This window comes from Lissotriton vulgaris, chromosome 10 (genome assembly GCF_964263255.1).
Source record: "Lissotriton vulgaris chromosome 10, aLisVul1.2, whole genome shotgun sequence".
Lineage (NCBI taxonomy): Eukaryota > Metazoa > Chordata > Amphibia > Caudata > Salamandridae > Lissotriton > Lissotriton vulgaris.
This window is the reverse complement of record NC_141698.1, coordinates 4075444-4092896: the sequence shown is the minus strand read 5'-3', so window position 1 is coordinate 4092896 and position 17453 is coordinate 4075444. Positions and strand designations below refer to the sequence as shown.

General features: G+C 47.5%; 1 protein-coding gene across 1 annotated transcript in view; it reads left to right on the top strand.

The window, feature by feature from the left end:
- Positions 1–17453, top strand: part of LOC147684284 (uncharacterized) — a 48172-nt gene that overhangs the window by 19551 nt on the left and 11168 nt on the right. The window contains exons 2-3 of the mRNA XM_086940152.1: positions 9648–9703; positions 13362–13438. Of these exons, the coding sequence (XP_086796278.1) occupies positions 9648–9703; positions 13362–13438 (133 nt within the window). The remainder of the gene's footprint in view (positions 1–9647; positions 9704–13361; positions 13439–17453) is intronic.

Sequence of the window (17453 nt, the reverse complement as noted above, 5' to 3'; positions counted from 1 at the left end):
GATCCACTGATGCATGGACGCTAGATGGATCGATTGATGCATGGATGCTAGAAGGATCCATTGATGCATGGATACTAGAGGGATCAACCGATGCATGGACGCTAGAGGGATCCATTGATGCATGGACGCTAGGGGATCCATCAATGCATGGACACTGAAAGGATCAATTGATGCATATGTTTTAGAGGGATCCACCTACGCATGTATGCTAGAAGGATCCATCGATGGATGGACAGTAGAAGGATCCATCGATACATGGATGTTAGAGGGATCCACCAATACATGGATGCCAGAGGGATCCATTGATGCACAGATGCTTGAGGGATCTATCGATGCATAAACTGTAGAGGTATCCATTGATGCATGGATCCTAGAGGGACCCACCAATGGATGTAAACTAGAGGGATCAATTGATGCATGTGTGCTAGACGGATCCACCTGTGCATGGCTGCTAGAAGGATCCAATGGATGCTAGAGGGATTCATCAATGCATAGATGCTAGAGGGATCCATCAATGCATGGTTGCTAGAGGGATCCAAATGATGCATGGGCGCTAGAGGGATCCATTGATGCATGGATGCTAGAGGGATCCATCTATGCATGGACACTGGAGGAATCCATCGATGCATGGATGCTAGATGGATCCATCAATGCATGGACGCTAGAAGGATCAATCGATGCATGAACACTAGAGGATCCATCGATGTATGGAAGCTAGATGGATCCATCAATGCATGGACGCTAGAAGGATCAATCGATGCATGGACACTAGAGGGATCCATGGATGCCCGAGGGATCCACTGATGCATGGATGCTAGAGGGATACACCTATGCATGGACCCTAGAGGGATCCATTAATGCATTTACACTTAAAGGATCTACCTATGCATGGATGCTAGATGAATCCATTGATGCATAGATGCTAGAGGGATCCAATCAGTGCATGGGCGCTAGAGGGATCCATTGATGCATGGATGCTAGAGGGATCCATCTATGCTTGGATACTAGAGGGATCCATCAATGCATGGACACTAGAAGGGTCCAATCGATGCATGGACGCTAGAGGGATCCATCAATGCATGGACAATAGAGGGATCAATCGATGCATGGATACTAGAGGGATCCATGGATGCCAGAGGGATCCACTGATGCATGGATGCTAGAGGGATACACCTATGCATGGACCCTAGAGGGAGCCATTAATGCATGGACACTTAAAGGATCTACCTATGCATAGATGCTAGAATAATCCAGTGATGCATGGATGCTAGAGGGATCCATTGATGCATGGACATTAGAGTGATCCATCAATGCAAGGATGCTAGAGGGATCAATCAATGCATGGATGCTAGAGGATCCATGGGTGGCAGAGGGATCCACCTATGTATGTATTCTAGAAGGATCCATCAAATGCATGGGCACTAGAGGGATCCATCGATGCATGGATGCTATAGGGATCCATAGAGGAATGATTGCTAGACAGATCCATTGATGCATGGATGCTAGAGGGATCCAGTGATGCATGGACACAAGAGGGATCCACCTATGTATGGACTCTAGAGAGATCCATCGATGCATGTATGCTTGAAGGATCCACCTATGTGTGGACGCTAGAGCAATCCATCAGTGCATGGATGGTAGAGGGATCTATTGATGCATAGATGCTAGAGGAATCCATTGACATATGGATGCTAGAGGGATCCATTGATGTATGGACGCTAGAAGGATCCATCGATGCATAGGGGCTAGAGGGATCCATTGGTGCATGGATGCTAAAGGAATCCATTGAAGCATGGATGCTAGAGGGATCCACTGATGCACAGATGCTAGAGGGATCCACTGATGCATGGATGCTAGAGGGATCCATTGATGCATGGACCCTTGAGGTATTAATACATACATGGACAGTAGAGGGAGCCACCAATGCATTGGCGCTAGAGGGATCCACTGATGCATGTACCCTAGAGGAATCCACCGATTCATGCATTCTAGAGGGATCCACCAGTGCATGGATGCTAGAGAGATCTATTGATGATAGACGCTAGAGGGATCAATTGATACATAAAAACTAGAGGGACCAACTGATGCATGGATGCTAGAGGAATCCATCGATGCATGGCCGCTAGAGGGATCCACCGATGCATGGACGCTAGAGGGATCCACCGATGCATGGAAGCTAGAGGGATCCATTGATACATGGATGCTAGAGATATCCATTGATGCATGGACGATAAAGGGATTCATTGATGTATGTACGCTAGAGGGATCCATCCATGTATGAACACTAGAGGGATCCCTTGATCAGATCTTGAATGCTATGGGGATCCATTCATTCGTTTGTTTGTGCTGAAGGAATCCATTTAGTCATGGGACCCATTTATTGAGTGGTATGTGACAAGGGGACCTCTTGTCAATTCTTACCCATTAAAGGAATCTAGTGAGAACTAATTATATAGAGTTGTTTTGTGGTGTGTTCTCTACTAGGCATGCAGAGGTTCTTGTGTGTGTTGTGTACAGACGTGCAGAGGTTGTCGCTTTAGAACCCATGGAGAGGTTCTTCAGTGTATTGTGTACAGATGTGTTGATGTTGTCTCTGTGGTACCCTTGAAGAGGTTCTCATGTGTGTTGTGTACAGGACGTGCAGAGATTGTCTCGTTGGTACCCTAGGAGAGGTTCTTGTGTGTGTTGTGTATCAGACATGCAGAGGTTGTTTGTCCCAGTTGTCCCAATGGTGAGGTTCCTGTATGTTTTGTGTGTTGTGTATGAGACTTGCAGGGATAGTCTTGGCGGCACCCCTAGGAAGATTTTGTGTGTTGTATTATTTGTCTCTGCGGTACCTGTAGAGGTTGTTTGTCTCTGTGGTACCCGTGGAGGTTGTTTGTCTCTGCGGTACCTCTGGAGGTTATTTGTCTCTGCAGTACCTGCGGAGGTTGTTTGTCTCTGCGGTACCCGTGGAGGTTGTTTGTCTCTGCAGTACCCGTGAAAGTTGTTTGTCTCTGCTGTACCTGTGGAGGTTGTTTTTCGCTGTGGTACCCTTAGAGGTTGTTTGTCTCTGTGGTACCCACGGAAGTCGTTTGTCTCTGCGGTACCTGTGGAGGTTGTTTGTCTCTGGGGTACCTGTGGAGGTTGTTGGTCTCTGCGGTACCTGTGGAGGTTGTTTGTCTCTGTGGTACCCTTGAAGGTTGTTTGTCTCTCTGGTACCCTTGGAGGTTGTTTGTCTCTGCGGTACCTGTGGAGGTTGTTTGTCTGTGTGATACACTTGGAGGTTGTTTGTCTCTGTGATACCCTTGGATGTTGTTTGTCTCTGCAATACCCTTGGAGGTTGTTTGTCTCTGTGATACCCTTGAAGGTTGTTTGTCTGTGTGGTACCCATGGAGGTTGTTTGTCTCTGTGGTACCCGTGGAGGTTGTTTGTCTCTGTGGTACCTGTGGATGTTGTTTGTCTCTGCGGTACCTGTGAATGTTGTTTGTCTCTGTGGTACCCGTAGAGGTTGTTTGTCTCTGTAGTACCCTTGAAGGTAGTTTGTCTCTGCAGTACCTGTGGAGGTTGTTTGTCTCTGCGTCTGCGGTACCTGTGGAGGTTGTTTGTCTCTGTGGTACCCGTGGAGGTTGTTTGTCTCTGTGGTACTCATGGAGGTTGTTTGTCTCTGTGATACCCTTTGAGCTTGTTTGTCTCTGCGGTGCACTTGGAGGTTGTTTATCTCTGCGGTACCTGTGGAAGTTGTTTGTCTCTGCGTCTGCGGATGCCGTGGAGGTTGTTTGTCTCTGTGGTACCCGTGGAGGGTGTTTGTCTCTGCAGTACCCTTGGAGGTTGTTTGTCTCTGCGGTACCCTTAGAGCTTGTTTGTCTCTGCAGTACCCTTGGAGGCTGTTTGTCTCTGCGTTACCTGTGGAGGTTGTTTGTCTCTGCGGTACCCATGGAGGTTGTTTGTCTCTGTGATACCCTTGGAGGTTGTTTGTCTCTGCGGTACCCTTAGAGGTTGTTTCTCTCTGCGGTACCCATAGAGGTTGTTTGTCTCTGTGGTACCTGTGGAGGTTGTTTGCCTCTATGATACCCTTGGAGGTTGTTTGTCTCTGTGGTACCCTTGGAGGTTGTTTGTCTCTGTTGTACCCATGGAGGTTGTTTGTCTCTGTGATACCCTTGGATGTTGTTCATCTCTGCGATACCCGTGGAGATGGTTTGTCTCTGTAGTACCCATGGAAGTTGTTTGTCTCTGTGGTACCCTTGGAAGTTGTTTGTCTCTGCGGTGCCTGTGGAGGTTGTTTGTCTCCTTGGTACCTTTGGAGGTTGTATGTATCTGCGGTACCTGTGGAGGTTGTTTGTCTGTGGGGTACCTGTGGAGGTTGTTTGTCGTTGCGGTACCCTTGGAGGTTGTTTGTCTCTGCATCACCTGTGGAGGTTGTTTGTCTCTGCGGTAACCATTGAGGGTGAGGGTACATTCTGTGAATGGAAGAAATGACTGAGGGTGAGGGTGACTGAGGGTAAGCGTACATTCTGTGACTGGAAGGAATGACTGTGGGTGAGGGTGACTAAGGGTAAGCGTTCATTCTGTGACTGGAAGGAATGACTGACGGTGAGGGTTACTGAGGGTAAGCGTTCATTCTGTGACTGGAAGGAATGACTGAGGGTGAGGGTGACTTAGGGTGAGAGTACATTCTGTGACTGGAAAGAATGACTGAGGGTGAGGGTGAGGGTGACTGAGGGTAAGCGTACATTCTGTGACTGGAAGGAATGACTGAGGGTGAGGGTTACTGAGGGTAAGCGTTCATTCTGTGACTGGAAGGAATGACTGAGGGTGAGGGTGACTTAGGGTGAGAGTACATTCTGTGACTGACAGATGAGGGTGAAGACACCTCCTCTGACTGGATGGAGAGGCTGGATTTGATGCCACCATCTGTGACTGGAAGTTGGGGCTCAGTGTGAGGGCACATTCTGTTACTGGAAGGAATGACTGAGGGTGGAGAATGTGGTCTTTTGCTGTTTGTTGGTTTAGTCTCTTTAGGCTGATAGTTGACATATTTACTTCTGGGCTCTTGTCTTTGCATTTAACTGAAGGGTGAAATGTTTACTTCCTTACAGGGCACTCTAGTCTGCTATTGTCCTCGGTGCAGATGGTCTGTTGCTTTTGATGTTGGTTTATTCTCTTTAGGCTGAAGGGTGACTTGTTTACTTCATGACAGTACATTCATGTCTGCTCTTATCCTCTGTGCTGATGATCACTTGTTCTTCGTGTTGGTTTATTCTCTTTAGGCTGAAGGGTGGCTTGTTTACTTCATGACAGTATATTCATGTCTGCTCTTATCCTCGGTGCTGATGATCACTTGTTCTTTGTGCTGGTTTACTGTCATTACAGTACTCTTTCTTCTGCTCTTGTCCTCGGTGCAGACATGGTCTGTTGCTCTTTGTGTTGGTTTACTCTCTTTAGGCAGAAGGGTGACTTGTTTAGTTCATGACAGTATGTTTATGTCTGCTCTTGTCCTCCGGCGGGTGATCTCTTGTTTTTTGTGGTGGTTTACTGTCTATCAGGTACTATTTCTTCTGCTCTTGTCCTCGGTGCAGACAGGGTCTGTTGCTCTTTTGTTGGTTTATTCTCTTTAGGCTGAAGGGTGACTTGTTTACTTCATGACAGTAGGTTCATGTCTGCTCTTGTCCTCAGTGCTGATGATCACATGTTCTTCATGTTGGTTTACTCTCTTTAGGCTGAAGGGTGGCTTGTTTACATCATGGCAGTACATTCATGTCTGCCCTTATCCTCGGTGCTGATGATCACTTGTTCTTTGTGCTGGTTTACTGTCTTTACAGTGCTCTTTCTTCTGCTCTTGTCCTTGGTGCAGACATTGTCGGTTGCTCTTTGTGTTGATTTATTCTCTTTAGGTTGAAGGGTGACTTGTTTACTTCTTACAGTGCTCTCTCTTCTGCTCTTGTCCTCAGTGTTGATGATCACTTGCTCTTCGTGTTGGTTTACTCTCTTTAGGCTGAAGGGTGACTTGTTTACTTCTTACAGTGCTCTCTCTTCTGCCCTTGTCCTCGGTTCGGGTGATCTTGTGTTATTCGTGTTCGTTTACTCTCTTTAGGCTGAAGGGTGACCACTTTACTTCTTACAGTGCTCTCTCTCATCTTCTCTTGTCCTCGGTGCGGGTGATCTCTTGTTCTTCGTGTTGGTTTACTCTCTTTTGGCTGAAGGGTGACTTGTTTACTTCTTACAGTGCTCTCTCTCATCTTCTCTTGTCCTCGGTGCGGGTGATCTCTTGTTCTTCGTGTTGGTTTACTCTCTTTAGGCTGAAGGGTGACTTCTTTACTTCTTACAGTGCTCTCTCTCATCTTCTCTTGTCCTCGGTGCGGGTGATCTCTTGTTCTTCGTGTTGGTTTACTCTCTTTAGGCTGAAGGGTGACTTCTTTACTTCTTACAGTGCTCTCTCTCATCTTCTCTTGTCCTCGGTGCGGGTGATCTCTTCTTCTTCGTGTTGGTTTACTCTCTTTAGGCTGAAGGGCGACTTGTTTACTTCTTACAGTGCTCGCTCTCATCTTCTCTTGTCCTCGGTTTGGGTGATCACTTGTTCTTTGTGTTGGTTTACTGTCTTTACAGTGCTCCTTCTTCTGCTCTTGTCCTCAGTTCGAGTGATCTCTTGTTCTTTATGTTGGTTTACTCTCTTTTGGCTGAAGGGTGACTTGTTTACTTCATGACAGTACGTTCATGTCTGCTCTTATCCTCGGTGCCGATGATCACTTGTTCTTTGTGTTGGTTTATTCTCTTTAGGTTGAAGGGTGACTTGTTTACTTCTTACAGTGCTCTCTCTTCTGCTCTTGTCCTCAGTGTTGATGATCACTTGTTCTTCGTGTTGGTTTACTCTCTTTAGGCTGAAGGGTGACTTGTTTACTTCTTACAGTGCTCTCTCTTCTGCCCTTGTCCTCGGTTCGGGTGATCTTGTGTTATTCGTGTTCGTTTACTCTCTTTAGGCTGAAGGGTGACTTCTTTACTTCTTACAGTGCTCTCTCTCATCTTCTCTTGTCCTCGGTGCGGGTGATCTCTTGTTCTTCGTGTTGGTTTACTCTCTTTTGGCTGAAGGGTGACTTGTTTACTTCTTACAGTGCTCTCTCTCATCTTCTCTTGTCCTCGGTGCGGGTGATCTCTTCTTCTTCGTGTTGGTTTACTCTCTTTAGGCTGAAGGGCGACTTGTTTACTTCTTACAGTGCTCGCTCTCATCTTCTCTTGTCCTCGGTTTGGGTGATCACTTGTTCTTTGTGTTGGTTTACTGTCTTTACAGTGCTCCTTCTTCTGCTCTTGTCCTCAGTTCGAGTGATCTCTTGTTCTTTATGTTGGTTTACTCTCTTTTGGCTGAAGGGTGACTTGTTTACTTCATGACAGTACGTTCATGTCTGCTCTTATCCTCGGTGCCGATGATCACTTGTTCTTTGTGTTGGTTTATTCTCTTTAGGTTGAAGGGTGACTTGTTTACTTCTTACAGTGCTCTCTCTTCTGCTCTTGTCCTCAGTGTTGATGATCACTTGTTCTTCGTGTTGGTTTACTCTCTTTAGGCTGAAGGGTGACTTGTTTACTTCTTACAGTGCTCTCTCTTCTGCCCTTGTCCTCGGTTCGGGTGATCTTGTGTTATTCGTGTTCGTTTACTCTCTTTAGGCTGAAGGGTGACCACTTTACTTCTTACAGTGCTCTCTCTCATCTTCTCTTGTCCTCGGTGCGGGTGATCTCTTGTTCTTCGTGTTGGTTTACTCTCTTTAGGCTGAAGGGTGACTTCTTTACTTCTTACAGTGCTCTCTCTCATCTTCTCTTGTCCTCGGTGCGGGTGATCTCTTGTTCTTCGTGTTGGTTTACTCTCTTTAGGCTGAAGGGTGACTTCTTTACTTCTTACAGTGCTCTCTCTCATCTTCTCTTGTCCTCGGTGCGGGTGATCTCTTGTTCTTCGTGTTGGTTTACTCTCTTTAGGCTGAAGGGTGACTTCTTTACTTCTTACAGTGCTCTCTCTCATCTTCTCTTGTCCTCGGTGCGGGTGATCTCTTGTTCTTCGTGTTGGTTTACTCTCTTTAGGCTGAAGGGTGACTTCTTTACTTCTTACAGTGCTCTCTCTCATCTTCTCTTGTCCTCGGTGCGGGTGATCTCTTGTTCTTCGTGTTGGTTTACTCTCTTTTGGCTGAAGGGTGACTTGTTTACTTCTTACAGTGCTCTCTCTCATCTTCTCTTGTCCTCGGTGCGGGTGATCTCTTGTTCTTCGTGTTGGTTTACTCTCTTTAGGCTGAAGGGTGACTTCTTTACTTCTTACAGTGCTCTCTCTCATCTTCTCTTGTCCTCGGTGCGGGTGATCTCTTCTTCTTCGTGTTGGTTTACTCTCTTTAGGCTGAAGGGCGACTTGTTTACTTCTTACAGTGCTCGCTCTCATCTTCTCTTGTCCTCGGTTTGGGTGATCACTTGTTCTTTGTGTTGGTTTACTGTCTTTACAGTGCTCCTTCTTCTGCTCTTGTCCTCAGTTCGAGTGATCTCTTGTTCTTTATGTTGGTTTACTCTCTTTTGGCTGAAGGGTGACTTGTTTACTTCATGACAGTACGTTCATGTCTGCTCTTATCCTCGGTGCCGATGATCACTTGTTCTTTGTGTTGGTTTATTCTCTTTAGGTTGAAGGGTGACTTGTTTAGTTCTTACAGTGCTCTCTCTTCTGCTCTTGTCCTCGGTGCGGGTTTTCTCTTGTTCTTTGTGTTGGTTTATCCTCTTTAGGCTGAAGGGTGACTTGTTTACTTCATGACAGTACATTCATGTCTGCTCTTATCCTCTGTGCTGATGATCACTTGTTCTTTTTGTTGGTTTACTGTCTTTACAGTGCTCTTTCTTCTGCTCGTGTCCTCGGTGCGGACATGGTCTGTTGCTCTTTGTTTTGGTTTATTCTCTTTAGGCTGAAGGGTGACTTGTTTACTTCATGACAGTACGTTCTTGTCTGCTCTTATTCTCAGTGCTGATGATCACTTGTTATTTTTGTTGGTTTACTGTCTTTACAGTGCTCTCTCTTCTGCTCTTGTCCTCGGTGCGGGTTTTCTCTCGTTCTTTGTGTTGGGTTTCTCTCTTTAGGCTGAAGGGTGACTTATTTACTTCATGACAGTACGTTCATGTTTGCTCTTGTCCTCAGTGCTGATGATCACTTGTTCTTCGTGTTGGTTTGCTCTCTTCAGGCTGGAGGGTGACTTGTTTTCTTCATGTAAGTGCGCTCTTGTTCTTGCAGTTAATGTACTTGTGTCCTTGTCTTTGGTTGACTCCATTTGTTTCTGGTCCTGGACATTTGCTCGTGGGCTCCTTCCCATTCTGGGGTTAAACTCAGGCACTGGGATCTGTCTGTCCAATCCACATCTGGATGGCCCTGTAAGTTGTCCAGATGTCTTCATGTCACCAAAAGCACAATGCTGCAGACCTGTGTTCTTCCACAAGTCCCCATTTCACTGGCTCAGCAGGAGTGAACCAGGACAGAATCTCCAAGCATTCACCAGATTGTTCACCTAAGCCCAGGAGTGCTGCCTGTGTCCTTGTTTGCATGAGTTTCCTGGTCATCTTATCTCTGCGCCCATTTTCTGCAGCTTGCACATGGTCACCTACCTGTGGTTGCAATGCTTGGTCGATACAAACTCAGACTGTTCCCTTTCCTTTCCCAGGTTTGCAGAGGAGTTCTCAGGAATGGTCAAAGCACAGGACACTTTCCCCACAGCAGGTAAGCTACTTAGCCAGACGCTTACATGTACACCCTGCTGGCATCCATCCTCCTGTACCCACAAACTGCTTCCCACCTCGGAGTCTGCGTTCCACCCGGGGGCTCCGGCTTCCCTGTGCCGCCTCCTTCCATGTGTGTGCCCTCCCTTCCCTCTGTGTGCGCACCCTTCCCTCTGTGTGCTCTCCTTCCCTGTCTCCCCCTTCCCTTTGTGCTCTCCCTTCCCTCTGTGCTCTCCCTTCCCTTTGTCTCCCCATCCCTTTGTGTCTCCCCCTTACTTATGTGTGCTCTCCTCCCTCATGTCACCCCCTTTCCTTTGTTTCTCCCTTCCCTCTGTGCTCTCCCTTCCCTATGTCGCCCCTTCCCTTTGTGTGCTCTCCTTCCCTGTGACCCCGTCCCTTTGTGTGCTCTCCATTCCCTATGTCTCCCCTTCCCTTTTGTGTGCTCCTCCTTCCCTTTGTCTCCCCATCCCTTTGTGTCTCCCCCTTACTTATGTGTGCTCTCTTTCCTTTGTTTCTCCCCCTTCCCTTTGTGTGCTCTCCCTTCCCTGTGTCTCCCCTTTCCTCAATGCGCCCCTCTTTCCCTGTGTTTGCGTCCCTTCGCTGTATCACCCCTCCTTTTATGTGCTCTCCTTTCCTCCTGTCTCCTCCCACCTCTGTTTCCACTTCCCTTCATGTTCACCCCACTCCCTCTGAGTGATATGGTTCTCTTGCCATGCTCCCCTCTCCCTGTGGCTCTACAGCTCTCTTGCAGCGTGCTCCCCATTTTCGTTTTCAACTACAGCTGACTTGCAGTGTGCTTCCCTCTACTTACATGTCCAGTGTGCTCCCCCTTTACTGCACGAACTACAGCTCCTTTTTCAGTGTATTCCCCTCTCAATATCTGTGCAGTGTGCTTCCGCTCTGTGTCTGAATTACAGGTCTCTTGCAGTATATTCCCCTCTCCATGTCTACAGTGTGCTCCCCTTTTCTATCTGAACTGCAGCTCTCTTGCAGTGTGCTCCCCTTTTCTATCTGAACTGCAGCTCTCTTGCAGTGTGCTCCCTTCTTCCTGTCTGAACTACAGCTCTTGCAGTGTGCTCCCTGCTTTCTGTCTGAATTACAGCTCTTGCAGTGTGCTCCCTGCTTTCTGTCTGAATTACAGCTCTTGCAGTGTGCTCCCTGCTTTCTGTCTGAATTACAGCTCTTGCAGTGTGCTCTCTGCTTTCTGTCTGAATTACAGCTCTCTTGCAGTGTGCTCTCTGCTTTCTGTCTGAATTACAGCTCTTGCAGTGTGCTCCCTGCTTTCTGTCTGAATTACAGCTCTTGCTGAGTGCTCCCTGCTTTCTGTCTGAATTACAGCTCTTGCAGTGTGCTCTCTGCTTTCTGTCTGAATTACAGCTCTCTTGCAGTGTGCTCCCTTCTTTCTGTCCGAATTACAGATCTTGCAGTGTGCTCCCTTCTTTCTGTCTGAATTACAGATCTTGCAGTGTGCTCCCTTCTTCATGTCTGAACTACAGCTCCCTTGCAGTGTGCTCCCTTCTTCCTGTCTGAATTACAGCCCTTGCAGTGTGCTCCCGGCTTTCTATCTGAATTACAACTCTTGCAGTGTGCTCCCTTCTTCCTGTCTGAACTACAGCTCTTGCAGTGTGCTCCCTGCTTTCTGTCTGAATTACAGCTCTTGCAGTGTGCTCCCTGCTTTCTGTCTGAATTACAGCTCTTGCAGTGTGCTCCCTGCTTTCTGTCTGAATTACAGCTCTTGCAGTGTGCTCTCTGCTTTCTGTCTGAATTACAGCTCTCTTGCAGTGTGCTCCCTTCTTTCTGTCTGAATTACAGATCTTGCAGTGTGCTCCCTTCTTTCTGTCTGAATTACAGATCTTGCAGTGTGCTCCCTTCTTCATGTCTGAACTACAGCTCTCTTGCAGTGTGCTCCCTTCTTCCTGTCTGAATTACAGCCCTTGCAGTGTGCTCCAGGCTTTCTGTCTGAATTACAGCTCTTGCAGTGTGCTCTCTGCATTCTGTCTGAATTACAGCTCTCTTGCAGTGTGCTCCCTTCTTTCTGTCTGAATTTCAGATCTTGCAGTGTGCTCCCTTCTTTCTGTCTGAATTACAGATCTTGCAGTGTGCTCCCTTCTTCATGTCTGAACTACAGCTCTCTTGCAGTGTGCTCCCTTCTTCCTGTCTGAATTACAGCCCTTGCAGTGTGCTCCCGGCTTTCTGTCTGAATTACAACTCTTGCAGTGTGCTCCCTTCTTCCTGTCTGAACTACAGCTCTCTTGCAGTGTGCTCCCCTCTTCCTGTCTGAACTACAGCTCTCTTGCAGTGTGCTCCTCGCTTTCTGTCTGAACTACAGCTCTCTTGCAGTGTGCTCCCTTCTTCCTGTCTGAACTACAGCTCTCTTGCAGTGTGCCTCCTGCTTTCTGTCTGAACTACAGCCCTTGCAGTGTGCTCCCTTCTTCCTGTCTGAACTACAGCTCTCTTGCAGTGTGCTCCCCTCTTCCTGTCTGAACTACAGCTCTCTTGCAGTGTGCTCCTCGCTTTCTGTCTGAACTACAGCCCTTTTGCAGTGTGCTCCCTTCTTCCTATCTGAACTGCAGCTCTCTTGCAGTGTGCCTCCTGCTTTCTGTCTGAACTACAGCTCTTGCAGTGTGCTCCCCGCTTTCTGTCTGAACTACAGCTCTCTTGCAGTGTGCTCCCCACTTTCTGTCTGAACTACAGCTCTCTTGCAGTGTGCTCCCTGCTTTCTGTCTGAACTACAGCTCTCTTGCAGTGTGCCTCCTGCTATTTGTCTGAATTACAGATCTTGCAGTGTGCTCCCCGCTTTCTGTCTGAACTACAGCTCTCTTGCAGTGTGCTCCCTTCTTCCTGTCTGAACTACAGCTCTCTTGCAGTGTGCTCCCTGCTTTCTGTCTGAACTACAGCTCTCTTGCAGTGTGCTCCCCGCTTTTTGTCTGAACTGCAGCTCTTGCAGAGTGCTCCCTTCTTCCTGTCTGAACTACAGCTCTCTTGCAGTGTCCCCGCTTTCTGTCTGAACTACAGCTCTCTTGCAGTGTGCTCCCCGCTTTCTGTCTGAATCACAGCTCTTGCAGTGTGCTCCCTTCTTCCTGTCTGAATTACAGCTCTCTTGCAGTGTGCCTCCTGCTTTCTGTCTGAACTACAGCTCTCTTGCAGTGTGCTCCCCACTTTCTGTCTGAACTACAGCTCTCTTGCAGTGTGCTCATTTCTTTCTGTCTGAATTACAGCTCTTGCAGTGTGCTCTCTGCATTCTGTCTGAATTACAGCTCTCTTGCAGTGTGCTCCCTGCTTTCTGTCTGAACTACAGCTCTCTTGCAGTGTGCTCCTTGCTTTCTGTCTGAACTGCAGCTCTCTTGCAGTGTGCTCCCTGCTTTGTGTCTGAACTACAGCTCTCTTGCAGTGTGCTCCCTGCTTTCTGTCTGAACTACAGCTCTCTTGCAGTGTGCTCCTTGCTTTCTGTCTGAACTGCAGCTCTCTTGCAGTGTGCTCCCTGCTTTGTGTCTGAACTACAGCTCTCTTGCAGTGTGCTCCCTGCTTTCTGTCTGAACTACAGCTCCCTTGCAGTGGACTCCCCTGTCTATGTCTGTGCATTGTGCTCCCCTCTCCATGTCACTGCAGTGGAAGCGCGGTCTGTGATTGAATCTGTGTCACTTTATTCTTTCCTCTAGGGCTAACCACTGAAGAGGAATGTGTACCCCATCTTGTAAAGCCCACACCCCTTCATCCAGAAAGGTCCATCAACCAGGTGAGATGAACACATTATCAGTGGTAAAAGGGCAGCTGAATATAGACTCAAGAGTAGTCAAGGCAATAGTGCTTAGAAGCTGAGTAGGCTAGGGAAGGCAATGGTGCTTTACATATAGAGGAGAGATGGAGGACAATGGTGCTTTGCATGCTGAGGGGAGATGGAAGTCAAAGTGGTGCTTTACATGCTTAATCAAGATGGAAGGCAGTGGTGCTCTACATGCTGAGGGGAGATGGAAGACAATGGTGCATTACATGCCGAGGAGAGATGGAAGGCAATGAGGCTCTACATGCTGAGAGGAGATGGAATGCAGCGTGCTTTACAAGCTGAGGGGATGCTAGGGAAGGCCATGGTGCTTTACATGCTGAGGGGAGAAGAGGGCAATGGGGCTTTACATGCTGAGGGGAGAAGAGGGCAATGGGGCTTTACATGATGAGGGGACGCCAGGGATGGCAATGGTGCTTTACATGCTGAGCTGAGAGGGAAGGCAATGGTGCTTTAAATGCTGAGAGGAGTTGAAATGCTATGGTGCTTTACATGCTGAGGGATACTTGGGAAGGCCATGGTGCTTTACATGCTGAGGGGAGATAGAAGGCAATTGTGCTTCATATACTGAGGGGAGATAATAATAATAATAATAATAATAATACAGCCATTTATAAAGCGCGAACAGCTACCTCCAGAGAGGTGTCTCGGCGCTGGAGCGATAAGTGACACGCGAAAGACAAGCATCGACCAAAGATCACAGAAGATGAAGCTAGGTTGAAAAGCCATGTTTTTGCTGCTTTCCTAAATTGTGTTTCAGAAGTGATCTGGCACAGGGAGTTAGGCAGGGAATTCCATAATATGGATGCCCCTAGCATAAAGGATCTGCCACCCAACGTGCTTTCCTAACTCGTGGAGTGCAAAGCAATTTCTGGGAATTAGACCTCAGAGCGCGGGTCTGCATGTAGACACCTAGCCTCTGTTTCAAATAGCTAGGGCATGTTCCATGGATTGCCCGAAAAGCTAGGGTTAAGGGCTTAAATTCGATTCTGTTGGTTACCGGAAGCCAATGTAGTTCTCTAATATGCGGAGAGATATGTTGCTGACATGGAACACGTCTGATCAATGGAAGGCAATGGTGCATTCCATGCTGAGGAGAGAGGTAAGGCAAAGGTGCTCTACATGCTGAGGGGAGATGGAAGGCAATGGTGCTTTACATGCCAAGGGGACGCTAGGGATGGCATTGGTGCTTTACATGCTGAGGAGAGATGGAAGACAATGATGCTTTACATGCTGAGGGGAGATGGAAGGCAATCGTGCTTCATAAGCTGAGGGGAGATGGAAGGCAATGGTGCTTTACATGCTATGGGAAGATGGAAGGCAATGGTGCATTACATGCTGAGGAGATATGGAAGGCAATGATGCATTACATGCTGAGGAGAGATGGAAGGCAATGTTGCTTTACATGCTGAGGAGAGATGGAAGGCAATGGTGCTTTACATGCTGAGGAGAGATGGAAGGCAATGGTGCTTTACATGCTGAGGAGAGATGGAAGGCAATGTTAATTTACATGCTGAGGAGAGATGGGAGGCAATGGTGCTTTACATGCTGAGGGGAGATGGAGGGCAGTGATGCTTCATATGCTGAGGGGAGATGGGAGATTTTCGCACTTTAATTCATGCTCCCTGGGTCACGTACATGGACTTTATGACTTTTTATCTTTTGCCCTGCCCGCCATTTTGTAGCTGTTCTCCACTGATTCCCCTGGACCCAGACCGGCCATCTTGTTGAACCTTTGTCCTTTACCCTTTTCCCTCGTTCCTCCCTTGACGATCCTCAAATGTTCTCCCTCTTTCATATTTGCCTTTTCTCCTACCCTCGTATCCCCGCACCCTCTCTCATAACACTACTTTTGTCCCCCTCTACCTCTCTCCCCCCTTTTGATTTTCCCACGTCCCCTGTTAATTTCCTTGCAACTATCTTTTATTTTACTGTACCTTGACTGTACTCTTGTCATTTGCATGTAATCATTATGTAACTTATTTAAACTTGTAACTTGCAACTCGCTGTGGTGTAACCTAATGTAAAGCGCTCTAATACCTACGGGTCTAGTCAGCGCCATATAAAACTCATTAAATAACTAAAGAAATAAAGAAATGGAAGGCAATGGTGCTTTACATACTGAGGGGAGATGAAAGGCAATGGTGCATTACTTGCTTAGGGGAGATTGTGGGCAATGGTGATTCATATGCTGAGGGTAGATAGAATGCAATGATGCTTTACATGCTGAGGGGAAGCTAGGGATGGCATTGGTGCTATACATGCTGAAGACAGATGGAAGGCAAAGGTGCTTTACATGCTGAGGACAGATGGAAGCCAATGGTGCATTACATGCTGAGGTTAGATGGAAGGCAATTGTGCTTTACATGCTGAGGAGAGATGGAAGGCAATGGTGCTTTATATTTTGAGGATAGATGAAAGTCAATGGTGCTTCATATGCTTAGGCGAGATGGAAGACAATGGTGCATTACATGCTGAGGAGAGATGGAAGGCAATGGTGCATTACATGCTGAGGTTAGATGGAAGGCAATGGTGCAATAAATGCTAAGGTTAGATGGAAGGCAATTGTGCTTTACATGCTGAGGGGAGATGGAGGGCAATAGTGCTTCATATGCTGAGAGTAAATGGAAGGCAATGGTGCATTACATGCTGAGGATAGATGGAAGGCAATGGTGCTTCATATGCTCTGGGGAGATGAAAGGCAATGGTGCTTTACATGCTGAAGAGAGACTTGGGAATGTTACATACTATGGGAAGATGGGGAAACAATGGTGTTTTTCATGCTATGGCGACATGGACGTCGATTCACTAGAATGCCAGGGGTAGCGGAAGTGGCATCACATACCCTTTGACCTCAATGACATCACAGGAAGTGACATCATATGGCCCTTGATCCAGACTTTTCCAGTAAGGCATGCCACATGACTAACATCACACTCTCTAACACGTCCTTACACTAATACCTTCTGACACTCAGGCCCAGGTTTACCAATGCTTTGCAAAAAACACAGTTGATGGACAGAATGCAGAACAATGTCATACATTCACCCCAGTACAGAGATCTGGGCCTAAAGCCATCGACAATGGCTATATGCAAATCAGCCTTGACCCTGTGCCTCATGGGAACAGTCCAGCCCGAACTACCAAGCCATGTCTTTCCTAGACCGGAATCAAGCGTCCAAGGACCGGTTTCTGGCTATCAGCCTTCTTCAGCCAGGATAGCTTGACTCCAGTGGTGTGGAGAGCACAGGACTCACGTCTGAGCATACCCAGCCCACTCGGGTAAAAAAATGCAAAAAACACAGTTACCAATGCTTTGCACCTTGTTTGTGACACTTCTTTGGTGCAAACCCGGTGCAAAGTGTTAAGATGGGATTTACTATTGAATGCAAATCCTGATCTGCATTGAATAGTATCCCAAAGTAATGCAAAATTGCACAATGCACTGCTTTACGTTATTTTGCATCAAGTGGGCATTGCACACCCTACTGTGCACACCTATCATCTGAGAGAGGGATATGAAAGGAGAGGCCAGTCCCTCCTCATCCCCTACTACGCACATCTATCATCTGAGAGAGAGATATGAAAGGAGAGGCCAGTCCCTCCTCACACCCTACTATGCACACCTATCATCTGAGAGAGGGATATGAAAGGAGAGGCCAGTCCCTCCTCACACCCTACTATGCACATCCATCATCTGAGAGAGGGATATGAAAGGAGAGGCCAGTCCCTCCTCACACCCTACTATGCACATCCATCATCTGAGAGAGGGATATGAAAGGAGAGGCCAGTCCCTCCTCACACCCTACTACGCACATCTATCATCTGAGAGAGGGATATGAAAGGAGAGGCCAGTCCCTCCTCACCCCGTACTACGCACACCTATCATCTGAGAGAGGGATATGAAAGGAGAGGCCAGTCCCTCCTCACACCCTACTACGCACATCTATCATCTGAGAGAGGGATATGA